Consider the following 18,127-nt stretch of genomic DNA (forward strand, 5'->3'; position numbering starts at 1 on the left):
GGCACACTTAATAATAATCGTTTTTTTTTAGTCCGCCCAACACAAATTGGGGTCTGGCAGTAACAAATACCATTTTTAATGTGCCTTGCATCTTATCTCAAATGACTGAATTTATTGTGTCAATACATCGCATGGATAGAATATTCAAATAAATTCTTATTGTTACATATATTTTCGGGGCGTCCGTGTCTATATGAACTCCACTTAAAGTGATTCCAAAATTACTCCACCGCCAAATACAATAAATTAGAAACTGATTTTTAGTGGAGAGATTCTCCACACAATCGAGATCATCCTCACAAAATATCAGTATGTACAATCTTGTCAAAAATCGTTTAGAATGTTATGAAATTATCCAATGATCCAATTTTTTTTAACTTCATAACAACTTTTGACAAAATAAAACATATTCAATTGAGCTTATTTTTTATGGAGGTGTTCTCCAACTTGATGTATACCTCTACAAAAAATTAGCCATCAATTCACCTGATGTATACCTCTACTAAAAATTGGCCATCAATTCATCTTGTAAATCCACTTTTAAGGGTGGAGTAACTTTACACAATTCGACCAAGTCTTCTGCATTAAGTGCACAAAATTTTGGCCATTGTTGTACTAATTTTATGCTCACTCTGGAATTTTATATCAGTACCACACCACTGCTAGTGTGCTCACTCCGGATGGAATTCCCGGCACAACCACTGGGTGGAAATCTACAAACATGATAAAGTCACATAACAAACAAGGCTTGTATATCAGATACTGGTGGGGGGTTAAAGTGTGCAGACACTAAATTACTAATAAGGTCGGCAAAAACAGTGGCTTTCAATTTATTTAGCCAACATAATTGCAGTTTTGCAAACATGCAGCACCTTAGATATTTTACTAGACCTTCTTTACTAACCTACCTTAAAAGAAGCAAACCACCATGAGAAAAAAATTGCACATTTGATCACAGGGCACTTCAATACCCTCGATATGCCAAGATTCCGCAAAAGCATAAAAAAATTGTCTTAAATAAACAGAAACACTACTTTAACTAGTCAAAGTTGCACATCTAAGCCAGACTGGTTTCAACAAGCATTGGAAAGAAGGTAAACCCTGGCTGTCCTTGACACTTTTCAAATGATGCAAAGGCAAAACAGAAACAAGCTTCATCCTTCAGTCTGCTCCCTCAACCTGCGAATGGTGCTTCTGACTGTCACAGCACTTGCAGTACTGTAATAGTGATAATGTAAACATTGTTAAACATCAATTAAGATAAGACCAAGAAATGCAATAAGGATGAAAGAAAATAAGAAATATTTACTTCAATGTGTAAGCTCCTCCAGCTTTTACTTTGCCGCAGTCTTTGCAGCCCCAAATTCCCACAGCCTTCCTCTTTACTGCGTACTGCACAAATGCAATAACGACTAGAATAATTACAAATCCTGAGAACAAAGTATCATATAGCTCAATACTAAAACACAAGGAGAAAAGGCTATAAAGAAAGAAAGCCTTACCTTCCCACAAAACTCGCAAAAATATTTTGCATGCTGACTGACCTCCATCTTCTTTATCTGTTTTCGGAGACTTGCACCATATCGGGTACCTGAAAATCTGTCAGCTTAGTAATGTTGTGCCTCAATTTAGTTTAGGCAGAATTTGATCAGTACTTTGTTATTTGTTTGTTGTGTTTCTTCTCTCTAAGCAACTTCTTATGTAAGTGTGTCTTTAGTGCTTCTGACAAAATAAATCATCAACCTAAATAAGAATATTCTTCGTTCTTTTCATCACTGAGGTGGAAACTATACGATGCAATGCTTATGTTACAGAAAAGTGGAAACTATAAAGAAACATATCCTAGCAGTGACTCTAAATAAATCAAATAATTTTATTTTATTTTTTAAATTATAGAAAAACACATGGCATTTTCTGATAGGTGATTTTCCATATATCCATGTGGTGAGTCAAAATAATCACGTCCAACAATATCTATTTAATCATAAGACATTGCCCAACATATATTATCTTCAAGTCAAAAAGGCACCTAACTTATACTGGATTGGCTAACTCTAAGGCTCATATACCTGTTTCTGGACCTATAACTTCAACACTTCTAAGAGGGTAATCATTCATTAATGTATTACAGTTGAGAATTGAGTTTGACTTAAAATTAATGTAAAGGGGGTAAGACAAGTAGTTAAGTGGATGGTTAGTACTCACCATATTTTCCCACAATACCAGCCTTCTTTGTACGCTTAGTCTGCATTTTGAACAACAAAGAGGATCATAACGTAAATAAATTTGTTTCAAAAATCAAGATATTGCTAACAGGGGACGATAATATAAAGCCAAATAAACGAGTTCTATTTTGTTCATTATTTTCTTATTTTAATTTGGTCAGGTAACTCTAAACCTAACATTAACGAGCACATTTGAAAAATCCATGGCACCAATACACCAACTTTCTCTCACAGCCCGCATATAAAAAGACCAGTAAAAAAAAATGATATTTATTTACACACCCTATGTACTTATAATAAAAATAAAACATAAAGGGGCAGTGGATTGGATTTACTGTTAATTTGCAGGTTGGATTAAGATTCGAAAAAAACAATAACAACAACATATGTTTTCCTATTTAAAAATCCTATAGTGAATCATGGTCAATTTAGTTACGGTAAAGATATGAAATTATAGAGAAACTTATGTGTAAAATCTATGTTAGAAGCCGGGCACTCACCATTGCTTCGGCAAACTTGCGCCTCTGTTCTCACCCTCAAATAACCCTAATCTTCGTTTTATATTTTAGGCACGTGGAGTGGTCTACTATTTGTGGTATTTTCAGTTTGGGTCGTTCATTTTTGTCTCGTATTTTTATTTGCGCCCCTGCTTTTGTAACGTTTAACAAAAACCCTTTTCTCTTTGTAGGTTATTCGGCAAATTGGCCTGATGTCCACATCACCAATTATATTGCTCTGAAATTGAAATATTAGATTCGATTCTTCTTGGCTAATTAGATTATACATTTACACTATAATATTGCCAGACACATGTAGATATATGGTGTCTTAAGTCTTAACATGGTTAACAGATGAAGTGATGGCCAAGCTTACTTCTCTAACCCATGAATAATGGTGCTATGAGAATCTGATGGTTAAGTTAGGAAGTTAATCCCCAGGTGGTGCAAATACAGATGATTTAATTTAATTTAATTTTTTTGTTCAAGTACAAACACATTTCATATGACAAGAAGGTTATTGGTTACGAGGGTTGGCAACATAGAACATCGACCAACCTTTATTTCACAAAAAAGATCAATGGTAATGACAGTGCAAGTGTGGTACAACTACTGATCTATTGACCACTCCATAAACTGGGGTAAAGGACAGACCTGGATATCTTGCCAAGGACATTCAGGGAGCAAATACTCTTGACGAGATTTCTAGTTACAATTTTTCTCCGCTTAATCCATTCCCTTTATATCCCTTTGATTGTTTCTTTGATTCTCTGATCCTTATCTGTAATAGAAATCTCTCTATAGTGTTAGTCTTGCTATACCCAAGTGGACCATTGTAATTTATACTGTCTTGCATGACCTGAATCAACAACTAATGATAAGCAGCACCCTCAGTATACCTCTTAGTTAGTCATCGTAGTTTTCATTTGTTAGAGTTCTTAGGGACATTTGGAACATTTCTACTCCTGACCGTGCCTTGGAACTGTGATCATTGATTAGTGTTTATTCGGGACTAGTTCTGAGATTGCTTGCAGTCTTGCAGTCTTGCACGGTTGATATGTTAACTTAGATTTATTATGGGTTGCGTCCTGTTCACATTTTTTTTAATTAGTATTATTATTATAGGTAACGTAGTTTTCCAGAACTTCGTGCTTGAAGTTGACACCTTGTGGTCTGTGATCAAGTGATATCGTTTAGATGTTGTACTTATGGTTGTGGACGATTCTTGTTTGAGGCTTTAAATCAATTGAAGCAGTTATGGTGGATTGCATCTTGTTCTGTAAATATGAATTAGTTTTGTAGGCCATAATGCCGTTGATTTAATATGAATGCATGCCCAGCAGAAGTTTCAGATGTCGTCTGGATTGTACTCTTTTGTTTTGTCTGCTTGCTTTACAATTTGTTGATATTCTGCGAAGATGCGATTATTTGCATTTTCTTGGTTCAGAACATTGCTGAAGTCATGGAGGCATCTATTTAAGATTTTTGAAAATGGAATGCAAGCTTGCAGTGAAGCAGAAGCAGCAAAGCTTTGGATGCAAGGGGAGTCATTCTTTGTGTGGAATTGGTGATGCTGTACCAAAAGTTTTTTCATTGTGTTTCCTTGGTAGATCGAGTTTGGCATAACATTTACTGAAAATAGAGGGGGAGATGGACCATATCCCATGGCTTTTCCATAATCTAGGCAAATGCTCTTGACTCATGAGAAAGAAAGCCATGGCTTTTGAAAAATGCTACAAGTTTGTTTTATATATATTGCCTTCTATATGGAAGAATAAGTTCTCCCAACTGGAGAATGTTATTGACCACTGGCATTCGGCATTCGCCTAGAATTTCACCGACAACTCAGCTTTCACTGTGAATATTCCCTTGCGTAGTATCTGTGAAATGTCTTAGCTTCTTTACATCCTTCACTATTTCACTTTTCTTTTTCATACTTACCATAGACTTATTCTAACTGATCCCCTACATTTCTATTTACTTAGATGCATGATTCAAGGAATTTTTTTGAACTCGAGTGCTATTACATGGCGCACTAAATGAGAGTTCTGTGATACTCATTTAATGTTTTCCTTTTTCTTCATATGCCTGCACCAAAGAGGTTCATAACTTGATATCCTGGAGTTGGGATCCAGTGTAGACCCCTGACCTTCCTTGGTTGGATTGAAAGAAGTTGTTTTCCTCTCTGCATAGAGCTTGTTTGTTTTGTTAGACAAATTGGTGCTGCACTAAGAGCCAAATTGGGGAACTTGTATCCCTTGAGATGGGAAAAATACTTCCATCAGGAATTAGAGAAGGTGGAATTACAGTTCATGTACTGAGGGTGGAACAACTAGTTCATGTGAAATCACCTAAGATGAGGGTGGGGGTTTGGCAGTAGGGACAAAGTCAGGATTCTAAGTCGGGGGTGCAAGATTATGTGCACACTCCATCCCACTTCCGAAAAAAAAATTAAACAATAAAGATTAACAAAATTATACATTTATTTTAATTCACAAAACTAAAGTGTTTTGACTACTAAGAATTTAATATGTACTGACGAAGTTAACTACTTAAGTCATTAATTGATACTAGTATGTCTATATATATATATATCTACATAATCTAGTCCACAAGTCTACAAATAATTCAACAAATTGTTAATTTCCTATAATGCTATAAGTCTATATAACCCTATTATAATGTGGAGAAAACTATAAAAGATTAACATTGAAAGTAAAAAATTGCTTTGTTTTGTTTTTGTTTTATTTTGTTTTTTGTTTTTTTGTTTTGTTTTTTTTTTGAAGTGGAAATTTTATTAATATTGATAACGAATTTTACAAAAAAATTATGACAAATGTGCAACAAGCTGCGCCGCAAATCCTTTATGAATTTTGTTTTTGTTTTTTTTTTAAGTGGAAATTTTATTGATAATGATAACGAGTTTTACAGATAATTAGGCCAAACGTGCAACAAGCTGCGCTGCAAGTTATTTTTGAATTTTTATTTTTATTTTTTTATTGTTTGCTTTTTGTTTTTTGTTTTTTGTTTTTTAGGGTTGAGGTCTGATGGTTGTTTAAGAATTGAGAGTCAAATAAAAGAGTGAGAGTTTACGGGCTTGTTATGGATAATTATAATTATACAAATTGACCGGTTGGGCTTTGGGCCTTTGACTATTTGTTTTAGTCTCATTAACCCATAAAACATTCGAAGACACATCTGTCTATCTTTAATGGTTTTGAACTCAAAATAAATGATAAATTATAATTTTGAAAGAGCAAAAAGAGAAGTAAAAAAAATGTTGATTTATTGGAATGTTTTTTATTAGTTTTTTTTTCCATATTTTTTTTTGTTGATTATATTCTCACTATAGTTGTAAAAAATTTGGAGATATTTTATATATACTTGATTTTTATATGACAGAACCTTACCCTGCCCTATTCAAAACTTACAACAAATAAAAACAGTTTTACAATTCAAAATGAATGAAGGAAGGTGCAGGGTTTTGTGTTTTATTCCCTATTACGAGAGGAAGTAGTCTTTTGTTCAGCCTATGTGGTCCGTTGAGTTCCTGAGGTATGTCAAAATACTTGATATACCGATTGGAGGTTGTAAAAGCCATCTTCGCCATAAGTCACAAAGAATTGGTGACCTTCAAATGTAACGTTCTGAGTGCAGCATTTTATAGGCTTGGCGACCATTGTAAACAGTGCCAAATCAAAATCTAGAGTGGTACCTAGCAGAAACGTCGACGGTTTTGTTTATGAGGATTGAATCTTCCCTGTTTGCTTTTTCCAGGACCATATAACCGAGGCAGCAAAAGGAGTGTGTTTTGACCTGCTTGTTCTTGACTGAATATAAGTACAATCCCTTAATTGTATTTTCTTCGCATTCCAATACAAACTCATCCACGAGTGCATACCTGTAGGAGTTTCACCCCTTTTGCTACCTGCAAACACATGACGGAAAACATTGCACTTGCCCCCACCACATTCTTCGTAACAAACTCAAATGTAACGTTTTGAGTGCATTATTTTCGTAACCTTCCAAGCTATTGACATTTGCATTGTCTTTCCTCCTATTTAGTTTCCCCTAATATATCGTAGTCATCTTCACTAAGCTATCTTCAGGCAAACAATATTATATACTCATATCTCACATTATTTCCGCTTACTTCAACTCCACTTAAAAATCTTTTTTGTTATTGTCATATATATCAAGTGCGTTACTATACATTCAATAAATGTGATAACCAATTTGAGATTTGTTAAACTAAAAATTATATCTATCACTTTTAAAATGCCAACAAAAAAGAAGAAGAATGGAAAACATATAACAAGTATTCATGATTCGGAACGGAATGTTAGAATTTCATCCGATATTTCGGTTAAAAAAAATGAAAAAAACAATAGAGTCGAAATATTGATAATTCCAAAATTTGTCGAACTCAAAATTATAACATGGGTCGAAATATTGTAAATTTCGGTTTTTCAAATTTTCATCTCGACCTATGTATATAAAAAGCTGGGTCTAGAATTGTAACAGTGGACTGGACTTGAGTAGTTCAGTTTATACAAAGTCCAAAAGACTGAAAAGAAAGAACGAAGAAGTCAAAATAGAAGACTTGACCAAATGACCAGAATTCGATGGACCCACAGTATCATGCTAGTAACTTGACACTCGGCCATGGCCGACTCAACTTCCATACTTGCAGGAGGGCATTAACAAACAAGACAACAAGTGAGAAACAATGGAAAAGAATGCTGTTATTGCAAGTAACCCAGCAGGAGGAAGGAATGTTGGATTTAGAATAGAGAATCCCTTTGCTTTGAAAGTTGGGCAAGTATTTACTGGCTTTGGCATTGGTTGTGGTGTTGGTATTGGCGTTGGTCGCCCTTTAAACTTAGGTACTTTTTTTTTTTTTTTTTTTCCTCTCTGTTATATTCAGCAAAAGAAAAAAGAAATGAACTTTGCAACTTTTTTCAAAGGCAAAAACTGTGAACACCCTCGCAAACAATTAATTGGTATGTTTTTTTTTTAATCAAGGGGACTTGCTAAGATATATGAAAAATCAGGAACTGCAAATAGTTTGATTAACTAGATTGCTGAATTAGTTTGCAATGTTTTCCGCCTTTTAATCATTATAAATATTGTGATGCAGGTGCAATACCAGTACTGCAACAAGTTACTAGTGCTGCTAGAGGTGCAACTGATGCTTTTTCTGGTGTTGGGAGACATGTGAACAGCTCTGTAAGTTGTCCCTTTGTAGGCCTAATTTTGTATATTTTAAGTTTAGTTCTGATTCAAACCTATAAATATTCACTATTTAAGTTTCCGGGGGTACTTTTATTTGTTAATGTTATTAGTTGAGAAGTTTGGGAGTGAAGAATATTGAAGCGGGACTTGGATGCGGAGTTGGTTTTGGCCATGGATTTGGAGTTGGTAAGTGGTATTTAATATTTCATTGATACTAATTATGCCTCGAGTGAGTGGGAATAACTGTAGGAGTAATATAGCGGATACTTAACAACTTTGTCAATTTTGTTCAGTTAAACTGTTAGTAAGGTTTTGTAGGACCCTTGATATTCACCTCAAATACTTCTCTCTGTTTCTACATAACCTTATGAAAAATCTTCATTATTGATTTGTCAAGTAAGACAGACTTGTGGCCATACGCTCCAGTTAGAGCACAGGACACCCTAACAGTGCCTATGTTTGAGGAGCTTAACCAATAATGTTTACTTGGCAGGCCTTGCTATAAAGCCTGGTGTGATACATCGGCTTCAATCTTGTTTTGTGGTATGAATTACTCTGTCTCTCTTTTTTGTTATCTTTTGTGGTATGCTATAGAGTTCTAGTCATCCTTCTTTAATTGATCCCATCTCTATTTACTAGCAAGCTATGGCAAATTTGATGATGAAGTTTGGTGTTCCCGGTTTATCCATTGGTCAAGGCAACCTCCCTGATTCCTTTACACGTGGTATGGGCATGAAGAATATGTCCTCCATGCAAAACCCACCAGGAAATGTCATGCCGTTGGCATTGAACACTGCAGAACTCACATCTCAAGGGCAACCTGGAAAATTAAATTTGGACATGGGATCTACCTATAAATCTTTTGCATCTAAAAAAGCCCTTCAAGACACATCTTTTGGGAGCCGCACTGAAAAGGTCATCAGCGGGTTCTTACAGAGTCCACTCTTGAAAGACGAGGGAGAAATGGACCTTAATGAAGTGGTATGTGACACATCCAAGTACATGTTTTTTAGAGCATAGCATCATCAGAGTTTGCATGCTTGGAAATTTTACCTAAAATGTAGTTCATCCATTTGAGATGTTCATTTTTTGTTTTCATTTTCTTTTCGAGCATAAGGCCGCTATCATCATACAAACCCTTCACGTCTTGCTATCACAGCCTGGCCCACTTCATGGTATAATCTGCCATCAAACTTCAAACTGAATGAATCAATGCATGTAACTCGCTTAAACAGCAGATGCTTCCTGAAGGAGAGACCTATTGTTCATTTGTTTGTAAGAACTTTTGTAGGATGTGCAGGTCCAGATAGTGATAGGATTCCTTAATCCTTTGAGTCGTTTTTTCAAATCCATGTTAGCTAAGTGCTGTGAGCTTCAGTTCAAAAATTCTATATATTTCTATCTATTCAGATCCATGTTAGCTATTTGTTGGGAACTCTAACTAATTAATTTGATATGATTTTCGGAATTGTGGTCCTACAATTTCAAAGCTTAGGTTGATCTTTTATTTATTTATTTTCAAATTTCACTCTAAATCTTCGAAGTTATGTCATATTCATGTTGACCTCCGTAGGAATGAGATTTCTGTGTACTTATGGCAACAAGTTGATATTCTCATGCTTGGATTTTGTTCTGTAGGCTGGACGTTTGAGGTCAGAAAACAATGTTCTTCAAATGGTAAGTTTTTAATTGTACGAGAGATACTTAGATTTTTCTTGCTGCTACATTTGACTACATGTTCATAAATTTAAATATATCGCTGAACCAATGTGATTTTTTGACATGGAAGAAATAAATTTGTTTAACGTCCAAGAGAAAATTTGAAAAGAATCTTTTGACTTTTTTATGGTTTTCATTCGTGTTAAATTTTTCAGTCCATGATTGATAAAATATAAAAGCACTCAAAAATCTGCACAGCATGTTTCCTGTTAGGCAATAAAAACTGCTCAAGGTCCCACCGGATTTGAACCCAGGTCGCTGGATTCAAAGTCCAGAGTGCTAACCGCTACACCATGGAACCCTTGACACATGCAAAACACAGTGAAAACTGTATGGAGCTTGGGCAGGGAGATTACATATTTTCTTTCACACATGGTGCATGGTTGCTGTAAACTTTTACCAGCTATGTTGGCATTTATTGGTTTCTCAGAAATCCACTTCTTAAAAAGGCCTAAAACTTCTTACATCTATTGATGGATTGTTTCTAATCTCACTTTTTATTTCACATTAATCTTTGTGTCCATGGCCAAACAAAGTCACAATGGTGAAAAAAACCATCTATTTTGTCGATTTGGCTGATTACAAAAATGAATGGTAGGTTATGTTGGCATTTCTTGGTATCTCAGAAATCCATTTTTTAAAGGGTGTAAGAACTAAAACTTCTTAACTTCTTACGCCTATAGATGGATTATTTCTGATGTCACTTCTGATTTGAAACAGTATAATTCTTTGTGTCCATGGCCAATCAAAGTCACAATGGTGAAAACTCATCTATGTTTGTTGAGTTGAGTGTTTACAAATATGAATAGTAGCTTAGCAAAATGAAAAAAAAAACAAAAGAGAAAAAGAAAACCTGCCAAGGTCCCACCGGGATTCGAACCCAGGTCGCTGGATTCAAAGTCCAGAGTGCTAACCACTACACCATGGAACCTTTGACACATCCAAAACACAGTGAGAACTATATGGAACTTGGAATGGAGGTCATAGGTATTCACTGACACATGGTGCATGGTTACTGTAAAGTGTAAACTTGTTTCCCAGCTCTCTTGGCCTTTCTTTGATCCTCAGAGATCCATTTCTTGTTAAGGGCCTAAAACTTCTTACTTCGATAGATGGAATATGCTCTGACCTCACTTCTCATATGAACCCAAAAATAATTTTGTCCATGGCCAACCGAAGTAACTCATCTTTGTTGTTGATTTGGTGCACAATTATGAGTAAATTGAGTAGTAGCTTAACAATATCTTTCACTGACTCAGGTTTTTAGTCTTAGATGATGTTCTTGTTTAGCTTTTTCCTTTATTCTTGTGCTTGTAGGTTATCTCACCTATTTTTTATTTGGGTGAAAATCTTCACTTTAGAAAAGAAAAAGGCTTAACTTAAAAACATGTAAGGTCCCACCGGGAGTCGAACCCAGGTCGCTGGATTCAAAGTCCAGAGTGCTAACCACTACACCATGGAACCTTTGACACTTGCATGACACAATGGAAACTATGTGGATCTTGGAAAGGGTGACATTTCCAGCGACATGTTCCCCAGCTATGTTGGCATTTCTTGGATCCTCAGAAATCCATTTCTTCTAAGGGCCTAAAAATCTTACTCCGATAAATGGAATATTTTCTGATCTCAGTTCTTTTATGAACTGATGTTGAATATGTTGTTGATTTGGGTGCTAACAAGTATATAGTAGCTTAGCTAACAAAAAAAGAAAAATTAGCTGAAGGAAAGAGAGAAAAAAAATTAAGGTCCCACCGGGATTCGAACCCAGGTCGCTGGATTCAAAGTCCAGAGTGCTAATCACTACACCATGGAACCCTTGACACTTGCATGACACAGTGGAAACTATGTGGAGCTTGGAAAGGGTTTCATTTCCAGAGAAATGTTCTCCAGCTATGTTGGCATTTCTTGGATCCTCAGAAATCCATTTCTTCCAAGGGCCTAAAAATCTTACTTCAATAAATGAAATATTTTCTGATCTTAGTTCTTATATAAACTGATCCAAAATAACATACATATGTTGTTGATTTGGGCGCTAACAAGTATATAGTAGCTTAGCTAACAAAAAAAAAAAAAAAAAATAAACAGAAGGAAAGAGATAGAAAAAAAATAAGGTCCCACCGGGATTTGAACCCAGGTCGCTGGATTCAAAGTCCAGAGTGCTAACCACTACACCATGGAACCCTTGACACTTGCATGACACAGTGGAAACTATGTGGAGCTTGAAAAGGGTTTCATTTCCAGCGACATGTTCTCCAGCTATGTTGGCATTTCTTGGATCCTCAGAAATCCATTTCTTCCAAGGGCCTAAAAATCTTACTTCAATAAATGAAATATTTTCTGATCTTAGTTCTTATATAAACCGATCCAAAATAACATACATATGTTGTTGATTTGAGCGCTAACAAGTATATAGTAGCTTAGCTAACAAAAAAAAAAAAAAAAAACAGAAGGAAAGAGATAGAAAAAAAATAAGGTCCCACCGGGATTCGAACCCAGGTCGCTGGATTCAAAGTCCAGAGTGCTAACCACTACACCATGGAGCCTTTGACACCTGCAGGATACAGTGGAAACATTATAGAGAATGGATAGGTAAATCATATTTTGAGTCACATGTTGTGCATGATTACCATAAAATTGTTTCCCATATATACTGGTGTTCCTTGATCCTCAAAAGTCCATTTCTTAGAAGGGCCTAAAACCTCTTTTGTATTGTTGAAATATTCTCTGACATCACTTCTTACTGAACGTGAAATATTCTTCACTAAGTTCATGAAGAATATCTGTTTCTCATGTCACATATAAATATTTCTCTCCATGGACAACCGAAGTCACAAAGTAAACAACTTTTATATTTTATATTTTCATTGATTTGGGTGCCTCTAGCCTTTTGTCTAGTTACTGCAGTTGCCTGCACTATCTTATCACATCTTCGAGTAATTTATCAGCAGGGGGAACTTCCTTTATATTGCACAGGAAACCAACTCTATGACATGGTGAAATTTGGAGAATGCAGTAGCATATAATTCTTTTAGAATATTTCATTAGTCAGTACTCAGTATGCCCTCAATGGTTGTGTGTGTGTGTGCGTGTGCGTGTTTACATTCTTTTACCAACGGTTATCTTTGTCATAGATTCTTATGGTCATAGAGTACTGTTTCTCCTACCGTTTTTGCTTATTCAAATAATTATCTAAAACTAGCTAGGGCAAGTTAGCAACTAATGAAAGATTGGACTAATGTATCAGTTCTAATAATGTTTTATATATTGCTTGTATTGATGAAGGCGATGCACTAATCAGACATGCAAAGTGCCCTCAAAGTACAAAATGTCATAACATCTTAAATCAAACATTGCTTAAATATATTTATGCTCATGCCAACACTTATTAAATATCAATATGTGAGTTGGAAATACATTTGCAATATGTTCTTTGCTTATGAGTAGCGTACATGACTTTCCTTCTCTTTATATACCTACTCAACAAGCTTTTCTTCTTCTGATTGATGGATTATAGGTGCTTAAACACCAGCAAGTCATTGAAGCATTGACAGAGGAAAATGAGAAGCTTCGTCAAATACTTGTTGAAGAACTGAAAGTCCCACCAAGCAAGCTCCTTGGCAGCACAAGTGGATCTAACTATCACAGCCCGTGCTTAGATTGTTTTGAATGTCGTAGGCGACGAAGAAAGCTGAGATGATACTCCTCAGAGTCTCTCATATTGGCAGCGAAGTTCAAATATTTCTTGGATATAAAAGTGTACACTTGATTACAGGCAAGGACCACAATTGGATCATAGGTGGGAGTTTAATTTGTTAGATGCTGAGTGATATGTGAATATCCAAGTGACAAGTTCTGGCATGGACATCTCCTTTGCCATACAATTTTGAGAAAAAAAAAAAAGTTTTGCACTAATGTTCTCGAAAGTTTGACAAACAAATGTAAATTGTATACTGTCGATGCTTGTTCCCAAATGAGGCCTGACTCCGTATAATCTTCTAAGGTTTTCTAAATTATCTGACTGACAGCCCATATACTAAATTGGATGGTATCACATATCAGGTACTAAATTTTTTGTGGTATCAAACAGCAACAACTGTTACTGAGATCAACAGAAATGCGTTTGATATGCTTTTCAGTCCTCAAGTAACATAGAACCACACGATTGAGACGCGATATGAGTATCTCCAGAACCATCGCAGAACAATATTTACCGTTTTAAGAACACGTGATATGAGGCGAGATATATTAATAATAGAGGAAGCGCCATAAAAACTTGTCTCTCTTTCTCTCTGTCTTTGTAGCACGCGGGACTCAGAGCGATTCACGTTTTTTTCACAGGTTTGTTTTCATCGGCATTCCGTTACATAGATCATAATAGGACAAATGATGTTTATTTTTATGTCTCTTCGATATTGTACACAAATCTCCACCTACGATTGTAATCAAACTTGTTTTCTGGTGAAGATGAAAAGAGATATACCTGCATTGGGAAACATAATCTGGTTGAATGGGGACTTTTTCAACACCTATATTAAAACATTTGCATCCTATTTCTGAGAAATGGATCATTGCTTGTACATAGAAAGAATTACAACGGGTATACATTTAACAGCGGTCCTTAATGTTGTTGATCCCCTTGGAGTGACTGGAACTGTTAATTAGGATTACCTCTTCATGTCTATATTCCTTAGGTGATCGTCATATCTGAGCGAAGTATTGAACCTGTGTAGATTTCATGGTGTCTCTTGAAACTTTCAGGGGTCGTCTCTGGCTCGCTGTTTTCCTTTCCTTGGGTTAATGCATCTAGTTTATGAAAGGGAAATACTTTTTTTTTGTACTCTTAATTACCTCTGATTCCCTTTTTTATGCGATGCATATGACTGCTATAAATTCATTTCCATGATCATTACCTCGTCAATTACTTCATATCATCTGAACTGCACTCAACTCAAACTTTCCAGATATAACTCAACATAAAAGAAGAGCTCATCGAATCAGTGTTTATGCTAATGCAGGTGCTGTATTGGAAAGTATCCCAATAAGGTTTTGACAGGCATGGAGGGTGGCAAGGAAGAAAGACAGGCTGATGGAGACTTTCCCGAGCAGCCTGATAAGTCTATGCCTTCGCCTCAGGAGGAGGTATTGACAGGTTTATTTTGTTGATTTGCATGCTTTTGAGGACTTTGTACCTCTTAGAAAAAGGGTGTTGTGCTGTTGTCATTTTCCAAAATGTATTTCTCATTGCAAAACAAGATGTGAAATCTGATATTGTCCTATAGGAGGAAGCAGTTAAGAAGAAGTATGGAGGAATTGTGCCTAAAAAACCTCCACTCATTTCCATGGTAGCTGGATTGTACTGTTTCTTGCTTTTCAGTTCTGTAGGTTTGACGATATGAAAGAGTATAATATTGTGTTAGTTTCTAAGAAGTTTTTATTTACTTCTTTCTTTTAGGACCATGAACGTGCATTCTTCGATTCAGCTGATTGGGCACTCGGAAAGGTATTCTTTATGCTACTGAGTATTGCACCTCTATCTTTGCAGTACTCATCATTCAACTATCTTGGACCACTTCAAGATATGTGCCTAATAGATTTGTTGATGGTTACAGCAAGGAGCACCTGTAGAGAAGCCCAAAGGACCTCTAGAAGCATTGCGACCTAAATTGCAGGTACTTGCTTTTTTCGCTTCTGTTATTTATATGACAAGGCACAGAAGCAACATACACCCACACATTGTATCAGCCACTAAGATACACTGGATAACCAATTAAAGAAATTCGTGAGGCGCGGTTTGATTAAAACCCATTTATAGATTGCAAATTATGTTTTATTACAATTTAATGGCTTTATTATTGTAAAATGATACCCTTGAGCATTTTATGTGCAACTTGTATGCCTAGGGTTTTACTGTGTATCGTGTTGTTTATTTAGTAATGTAACCCTGAGGCCTGTGTACAAAGGGTTCCAGTCAGTCAGTTTTGGACTTTTTGGCTTATTATCTTCTTTTAATGTGTGTTTGGACTTTTGGCTTATTACTGTTATTTATATGACAAGGCACAGAAGCAACATACACCCACACATTGTATCAGCCACTAAGATACACTGGATAACCAATTAAAGAAATTCGTGAGGCGCGGTTTGATTAAAACCCATTTATAGATTGCAAATTATGTTTTATTACAATTTAATGGCTTTATTATTGTAAAATGATACCCTTGAGCATTTTATGTGCAACTTGTATGCCTAGGGTTTTACTGTGTATCGTGTTGTTTATTTAGTAATGTAACCCTGAGGCCTGTGTACAAAGGGTTCCAGTCAGTCAGTTTTGGACTTTTTGGCTTATTATCTTCTTTTAATGTGTGTTTGGACTTTTGGCTTATTATCTTCTTTTTATGTGTGTTTGTTGAGTTCCTTTCTCAACGTTGTATGTTTTCTTTTGCTGCACTAGATAAGTTTCCATTAGTAAAAATAGTCAACCCTACGCATAGACCTGTATTCTTTCTTTCTGGATGAAAGAGGCATTCACTCTTCCATCCGGATGGAAGCCCCTCTTGGTCTGAGACGCAGTGGAGTTTCTATGCAGGTCAGCTGTGCTTGAGGAAGCATTGCCACTTAGCGATCAGTCTGTAACACAAAACAATTCATAATTAGTCCGCCCCTAGCCTACTGGAAGCTTTTCTTTGAATGTTGAAGAATTTCTGAAATCCAGTTCTGTCTCCCCACCCCCCACCCTTTTTCTTTTACTACCTGACACCCCCTCATTTGGTGGTCATGACCTACAGCCTACAGGCTAAGAGAAGTTCTTTAGTTATTAAATAACTGAGATATTCCAAGTATGTTTTGTATAACAGGTGCTTAAATCTCACTGTTGAATTCTTTTCCTTTATTATGTAGCCTACACAACAACAATCGCGATCCAGGAGATCATCTTATGCTCCTTCAGATGGCGAAGGTACGACACCGATTGACATATTTAACTATCAAGCAAAAGAAAAAGAATTCATTTATATTTCTAATTCAGTATTCAATATGCATTGCAGCTCTCTAACTCTTTAAGTATTTAGAATAATTTCGTCATATGCTCTTGTCTCAGATGGAGGTAACAGTTCCGAGGATGCAACTACCAATGAATGAGAGCTTGCTGGTGGCTTCTCACAGCTGATAAGAGCCTATTTTGATTCTTATATTGGAAAAGATAACTAGTTTCTTGTCCAATGCCATTTCAGAATGTAGGTGGTTAAGATGTGTTGTACAAACATGATTCTATGCTTTACTGGTGTATTCCTACAATGCCACCTCCCCAGCTACTGTTGGACACGACATTAGTAACGTCATAAACCTTTTATTATAGTAATATCCAACTTCTAGCATCTGCTTGGTAGGTATTAAATTTATTTGTGACGAGGAATATAAGTTATGTACTTCAGTGTATTCTGAAAGAACATACTGAGACTTGCAGCACCATTGCCAGTATCTATTTTGAACTTATGCTTGTTCTTTTCCTCAGTGCATTGTTGCCATAATGCCATATATGGACCATTGCAAATCTTATCTGCCGGGATTAGATGCTGTGTAATGTGTTTTCCGGTGTATGAATCACAAAACCTTCACTTTACTCTAATTGTAGTGGCCTTTCTGGTCTTGCCCTACACTAATAAAATTTACTTACCAAAAAAAAAAATGAATCACAAAATCCCACCCCACAGAAATATGGGGGAAATAATTGTAGAGCGTTCTTTCTAGACCCACTCATTTTACAAAGTTTAGCAGGGCTTCTATACTAGAGGTTCCCCGGCCATTTTTAATTTAACCTAGCTGCTGCTTTAATGATACTTGCAAGTTTGATCAGGGTAACAGACTAACAGTGATAAGAGGCAGAGTCCCTCGTCCCTGTGATTGTGCAATTTACATTTAACTATAGGCAAGGGATAACTTGAAAACGATTCAGCCTTCCATCATCATGACTCTCACACAGCCATCTCCTCCAATCTCTCCGCGGCTCATCCACCATCTCCACCCGTATTCTCCCCTTCCACTACGTTCTTCTGTAAGGCAGGACCAGGAGCAGAAAGAGAATTTGTACACCGCTGCCTCCAAACTTACTCTGTGTTAGAAACCCAAGCTACAAAAATGACCTCCACAGCGTACAACCTACGCTATCCTCATCAACACTTATTGCCACGCTGGGCAAGTGGACCATGCCCTCGAAGTCTTCTAACAGATTATGCTTCAAACGTAAACCTCATAAAGGTCCACTTGCCCAGCGTATGTATTGTATATTAGCTTAGTAAACAATAGAATAAAACACAAAATAGTTCAGTTGGCAGTAAGACTGACATGTAACTTGCCAGTTCATGAGTTCAAACTTTGCTCATGGTCAACTTTTGCAATTTTTTTAAAAAAAAAATCAGGATTCACATTTTAATTAGGCCCCCTAGGTGGATTTTGGCT

At 36.2% G+C, this 18,127-nt stretch overlaps 3 protein-coding genes and 6 non-coding genes across 10 annotated transcripts; 2 read left to right on the forward strand and 7 right to left on the reverse strand.

Moving 5' to 3' along the window:
* Positions 1-929: 929 nt before the first annotated feature.
* Positions 930-2,836, reverse strand: LOC147512768 (large ribosomal subunit protein eL43z). Of its 2 annotated transcripts, XM_086595775.1 has the most exons (5): positions 2,726-2,836; positions 2,206-2,245; positions 1,503-1,591; positions 1,310-1,392; positions 930-1,218 (listed from the first exon to the last, which is right to left on the reverse strand). In XM_086595775.1, the coding sequence occupies exons 1-5, from the start codon at positions 2,726-2,728 to the stop codon at positions 1,155-1,157; spliced, it is 279 nt and encodes a 92-aa protein (XP_086451901.1). In that variant the 5' UTR covers positions 2,729-2,836; the 3' UTR covers positions 930-1,154. The 2 variants fall into 2 exon arrangements, with proteins under 2 accessions (XP_086451901.1, XP_086451899.1); XM_086595773.1 differs by lacking the exon at positions 2,726-2,836 and having other exon boundaries at positions 2,206-2,251.
* A 4,504-nt stretch (positions 2,837-7,340) lies between these two features.
* LOC147512769 (uncharacterized) lies at positions 7,341-13,694 on the forward strand. Its single transcript, XM_086595776.1, has 7 exons — positions 7,341-7,608; positions 7,863-7,951; positions 8,068-8,143; positions 8,451-8,500; positions 8,597-8,938; positions 9,596-9,634; positions 13,191-13,694. Exons 1-7 carry the CDS (start codon positions 7,452-7,454, stop codon positions 13,371-13,373), a joined length of 936 nt encoding a protein of 311 aa, XP_086451902.1. The 5' UTR covers positions 7,341-7,451; the 3' UTR covers positions 13,374-13,694.
* TRNAQ-UUG (transfer RNA glutamine (anticodon UUG)) lies at positions 9,907-9,977 on the reverse strand. The gene has a single exon. It is a non-coding gene; the product is annotated as a tRNA-Gln (tRNA).
* On the reverse strand, positions 10,536-10,607 carry TRNAQ-UUG (transfer RNA glutamine (anticodon UUG)). Its single transcript has one exon. It is a non-coding gene; the product is annotated as a tRNA-Gln (tRNA).
* On the reverse strand, positions 11,069-11,140 carry TRNAQ-UUG (transfer RNA glutamine (anticodon UUG)). The gene has a single exon. It is a non-coding gene; the product is annotated as a tRNA-Gln (tRNA).
* TRNAQ-UUG (transfer RNA glutamine (anticodon UUG)) lies at positions 11,420-11,491 on the reverse strand. Its single transcript has one exon. It is a non-coding gene; the product is annotated as a tRNA-Gln (tRNA).
* TRNAQ-UUG (transfer RNA glutamine (anticodon UUG)) lies at positions 11,786-11,857 on the reverse strand. Its single transcript has one exon. It is a non-coding gene; the product is annotated as a tRNA-Gln (tRNA).
* Positions 12,148-12,219, reverse strand: TRNAQ-UUG (transfer RNA glutamine (anticodon UUG)). Its single transcript has one exon. It is a non-coding gene; the product is annotated as a tRNA-Gln (tRNA).
* Positions 13,695-13,887: 193 nt separating the features above from the next.
* On the forward strand, positions 13,888-17,182 carry LOC147512776 (uncharacterized). The gene is made up of 7 exons (XM_086595777.1): positions 13,888-14,014; positions 14,692-14,815; positions 14,956-15,018; positions 15,129-15,176; positions 15,286-15,345; positions 16,571-16,628; positions 16,770-17,182. The coding sequence occupies exons 2-7, from the start codon at positions 14,732-14,734 to the stop codon at positions 16,808-16,810; spliced, it is 354 nt and encodes a 117-aa protein (XP_086451903.1). The 5' UTR covers positions 13,888-14,014; positions 14,692-14,731; the 3' UTR covers positions 16,811-17,182.
* The last annotated feature ends 945 nt before the right edge of the window (positions 17,183-18,127 follow it).

The sequence above is a fragment of the Coptis chinensis genome, chromosome 3 (genome assembly GCF_015680905.1).
Source record: "Coptis chinensis isolate HL-2020 chromosome 3, ASM1568090v1, whole genome shotgun sequence".
NCBI lineage: Eukaryota > Viridiplantae > Streptophyta > Magnoliopsida > Ranunculales > Ranunculaceae > Coptis > Coptis chinensis.

What these genes read in the sequence shown, in the direction of transcription:
- LOC147512768 (XM_086595773.1), bottom strand. Translation starts at nt 2,251, where the DNA reads ATGCAGACTAAGCGTACAAAGAAGGCTGGTATTGTGGGAAAATATG. An exon ending in TGGTATTGTGGGAAAATATG is followed by an intron (nt 1,592 to 2,205) that starts GTGAGTACTAAC and finishes ACAGATTTTCAG; the next exon opens with GTACCCGATATGGTGCAAGT. An exon ending in TTTGCGAGTTTTGTGGGAAG is followed by an intron (nt 1,393 to 1,502) that starts GTAAGGCTTTCT and finishes GCATTTGTGCAG; the next exon opens with TACGCAGTAAAGAGGAAGGC.
- LOC147512769 (XM_086595776.1), top strand. Translation starts at nt 7,452, where the DNA reads ATGGAAAAGAATGCTGTTATTGCAAGTAACCCAGCAGGAGGAAGGAAT. An exon ending in TGGCCATGGATTTGGAGTTG is followed by an intron (nt 8,144 to 8,450) that starts GTAAGTGGTATT and finishes TTTACTTGGCAG; the next exon opens with GCCTTGCTATAAAGCCTGGT. An exon ending in AAATGGACCTTAATGAAGTG is followed by an intron (nt 8,939 to 9,595) that starts GTATGTGACACA and finishes TTTGTTCTGTAG; the next exon opens with GCTGGACGTTTGAGGTCAGA.
- LOC147512776 (XM_086595777.1), top strand. Translation starts at nt 14,732, where the DNA reads ATGGAGGGTGGCAAGGAAGAAAGACAGGCTGATGGAGACTTTCCCGAG. An exon ending in AACCTCCACTCATTTCCATG is followed by an intron (nt 15,019 to 15,128) that starts GTAGCTGGATTG and finishes TCTTTCTTTTAG; the next exon opens with GACCATGAACGTGCATTCTT. An exon ending in TGCTCCTTCAGATGGCGAAG is followed by an intron (nt 16,629 to 16,769) that starts GTACGACACCGA and finishes CTCTTGTCTCAG; the next exon opens with ATGGAGGTAACAGTTCCGAG.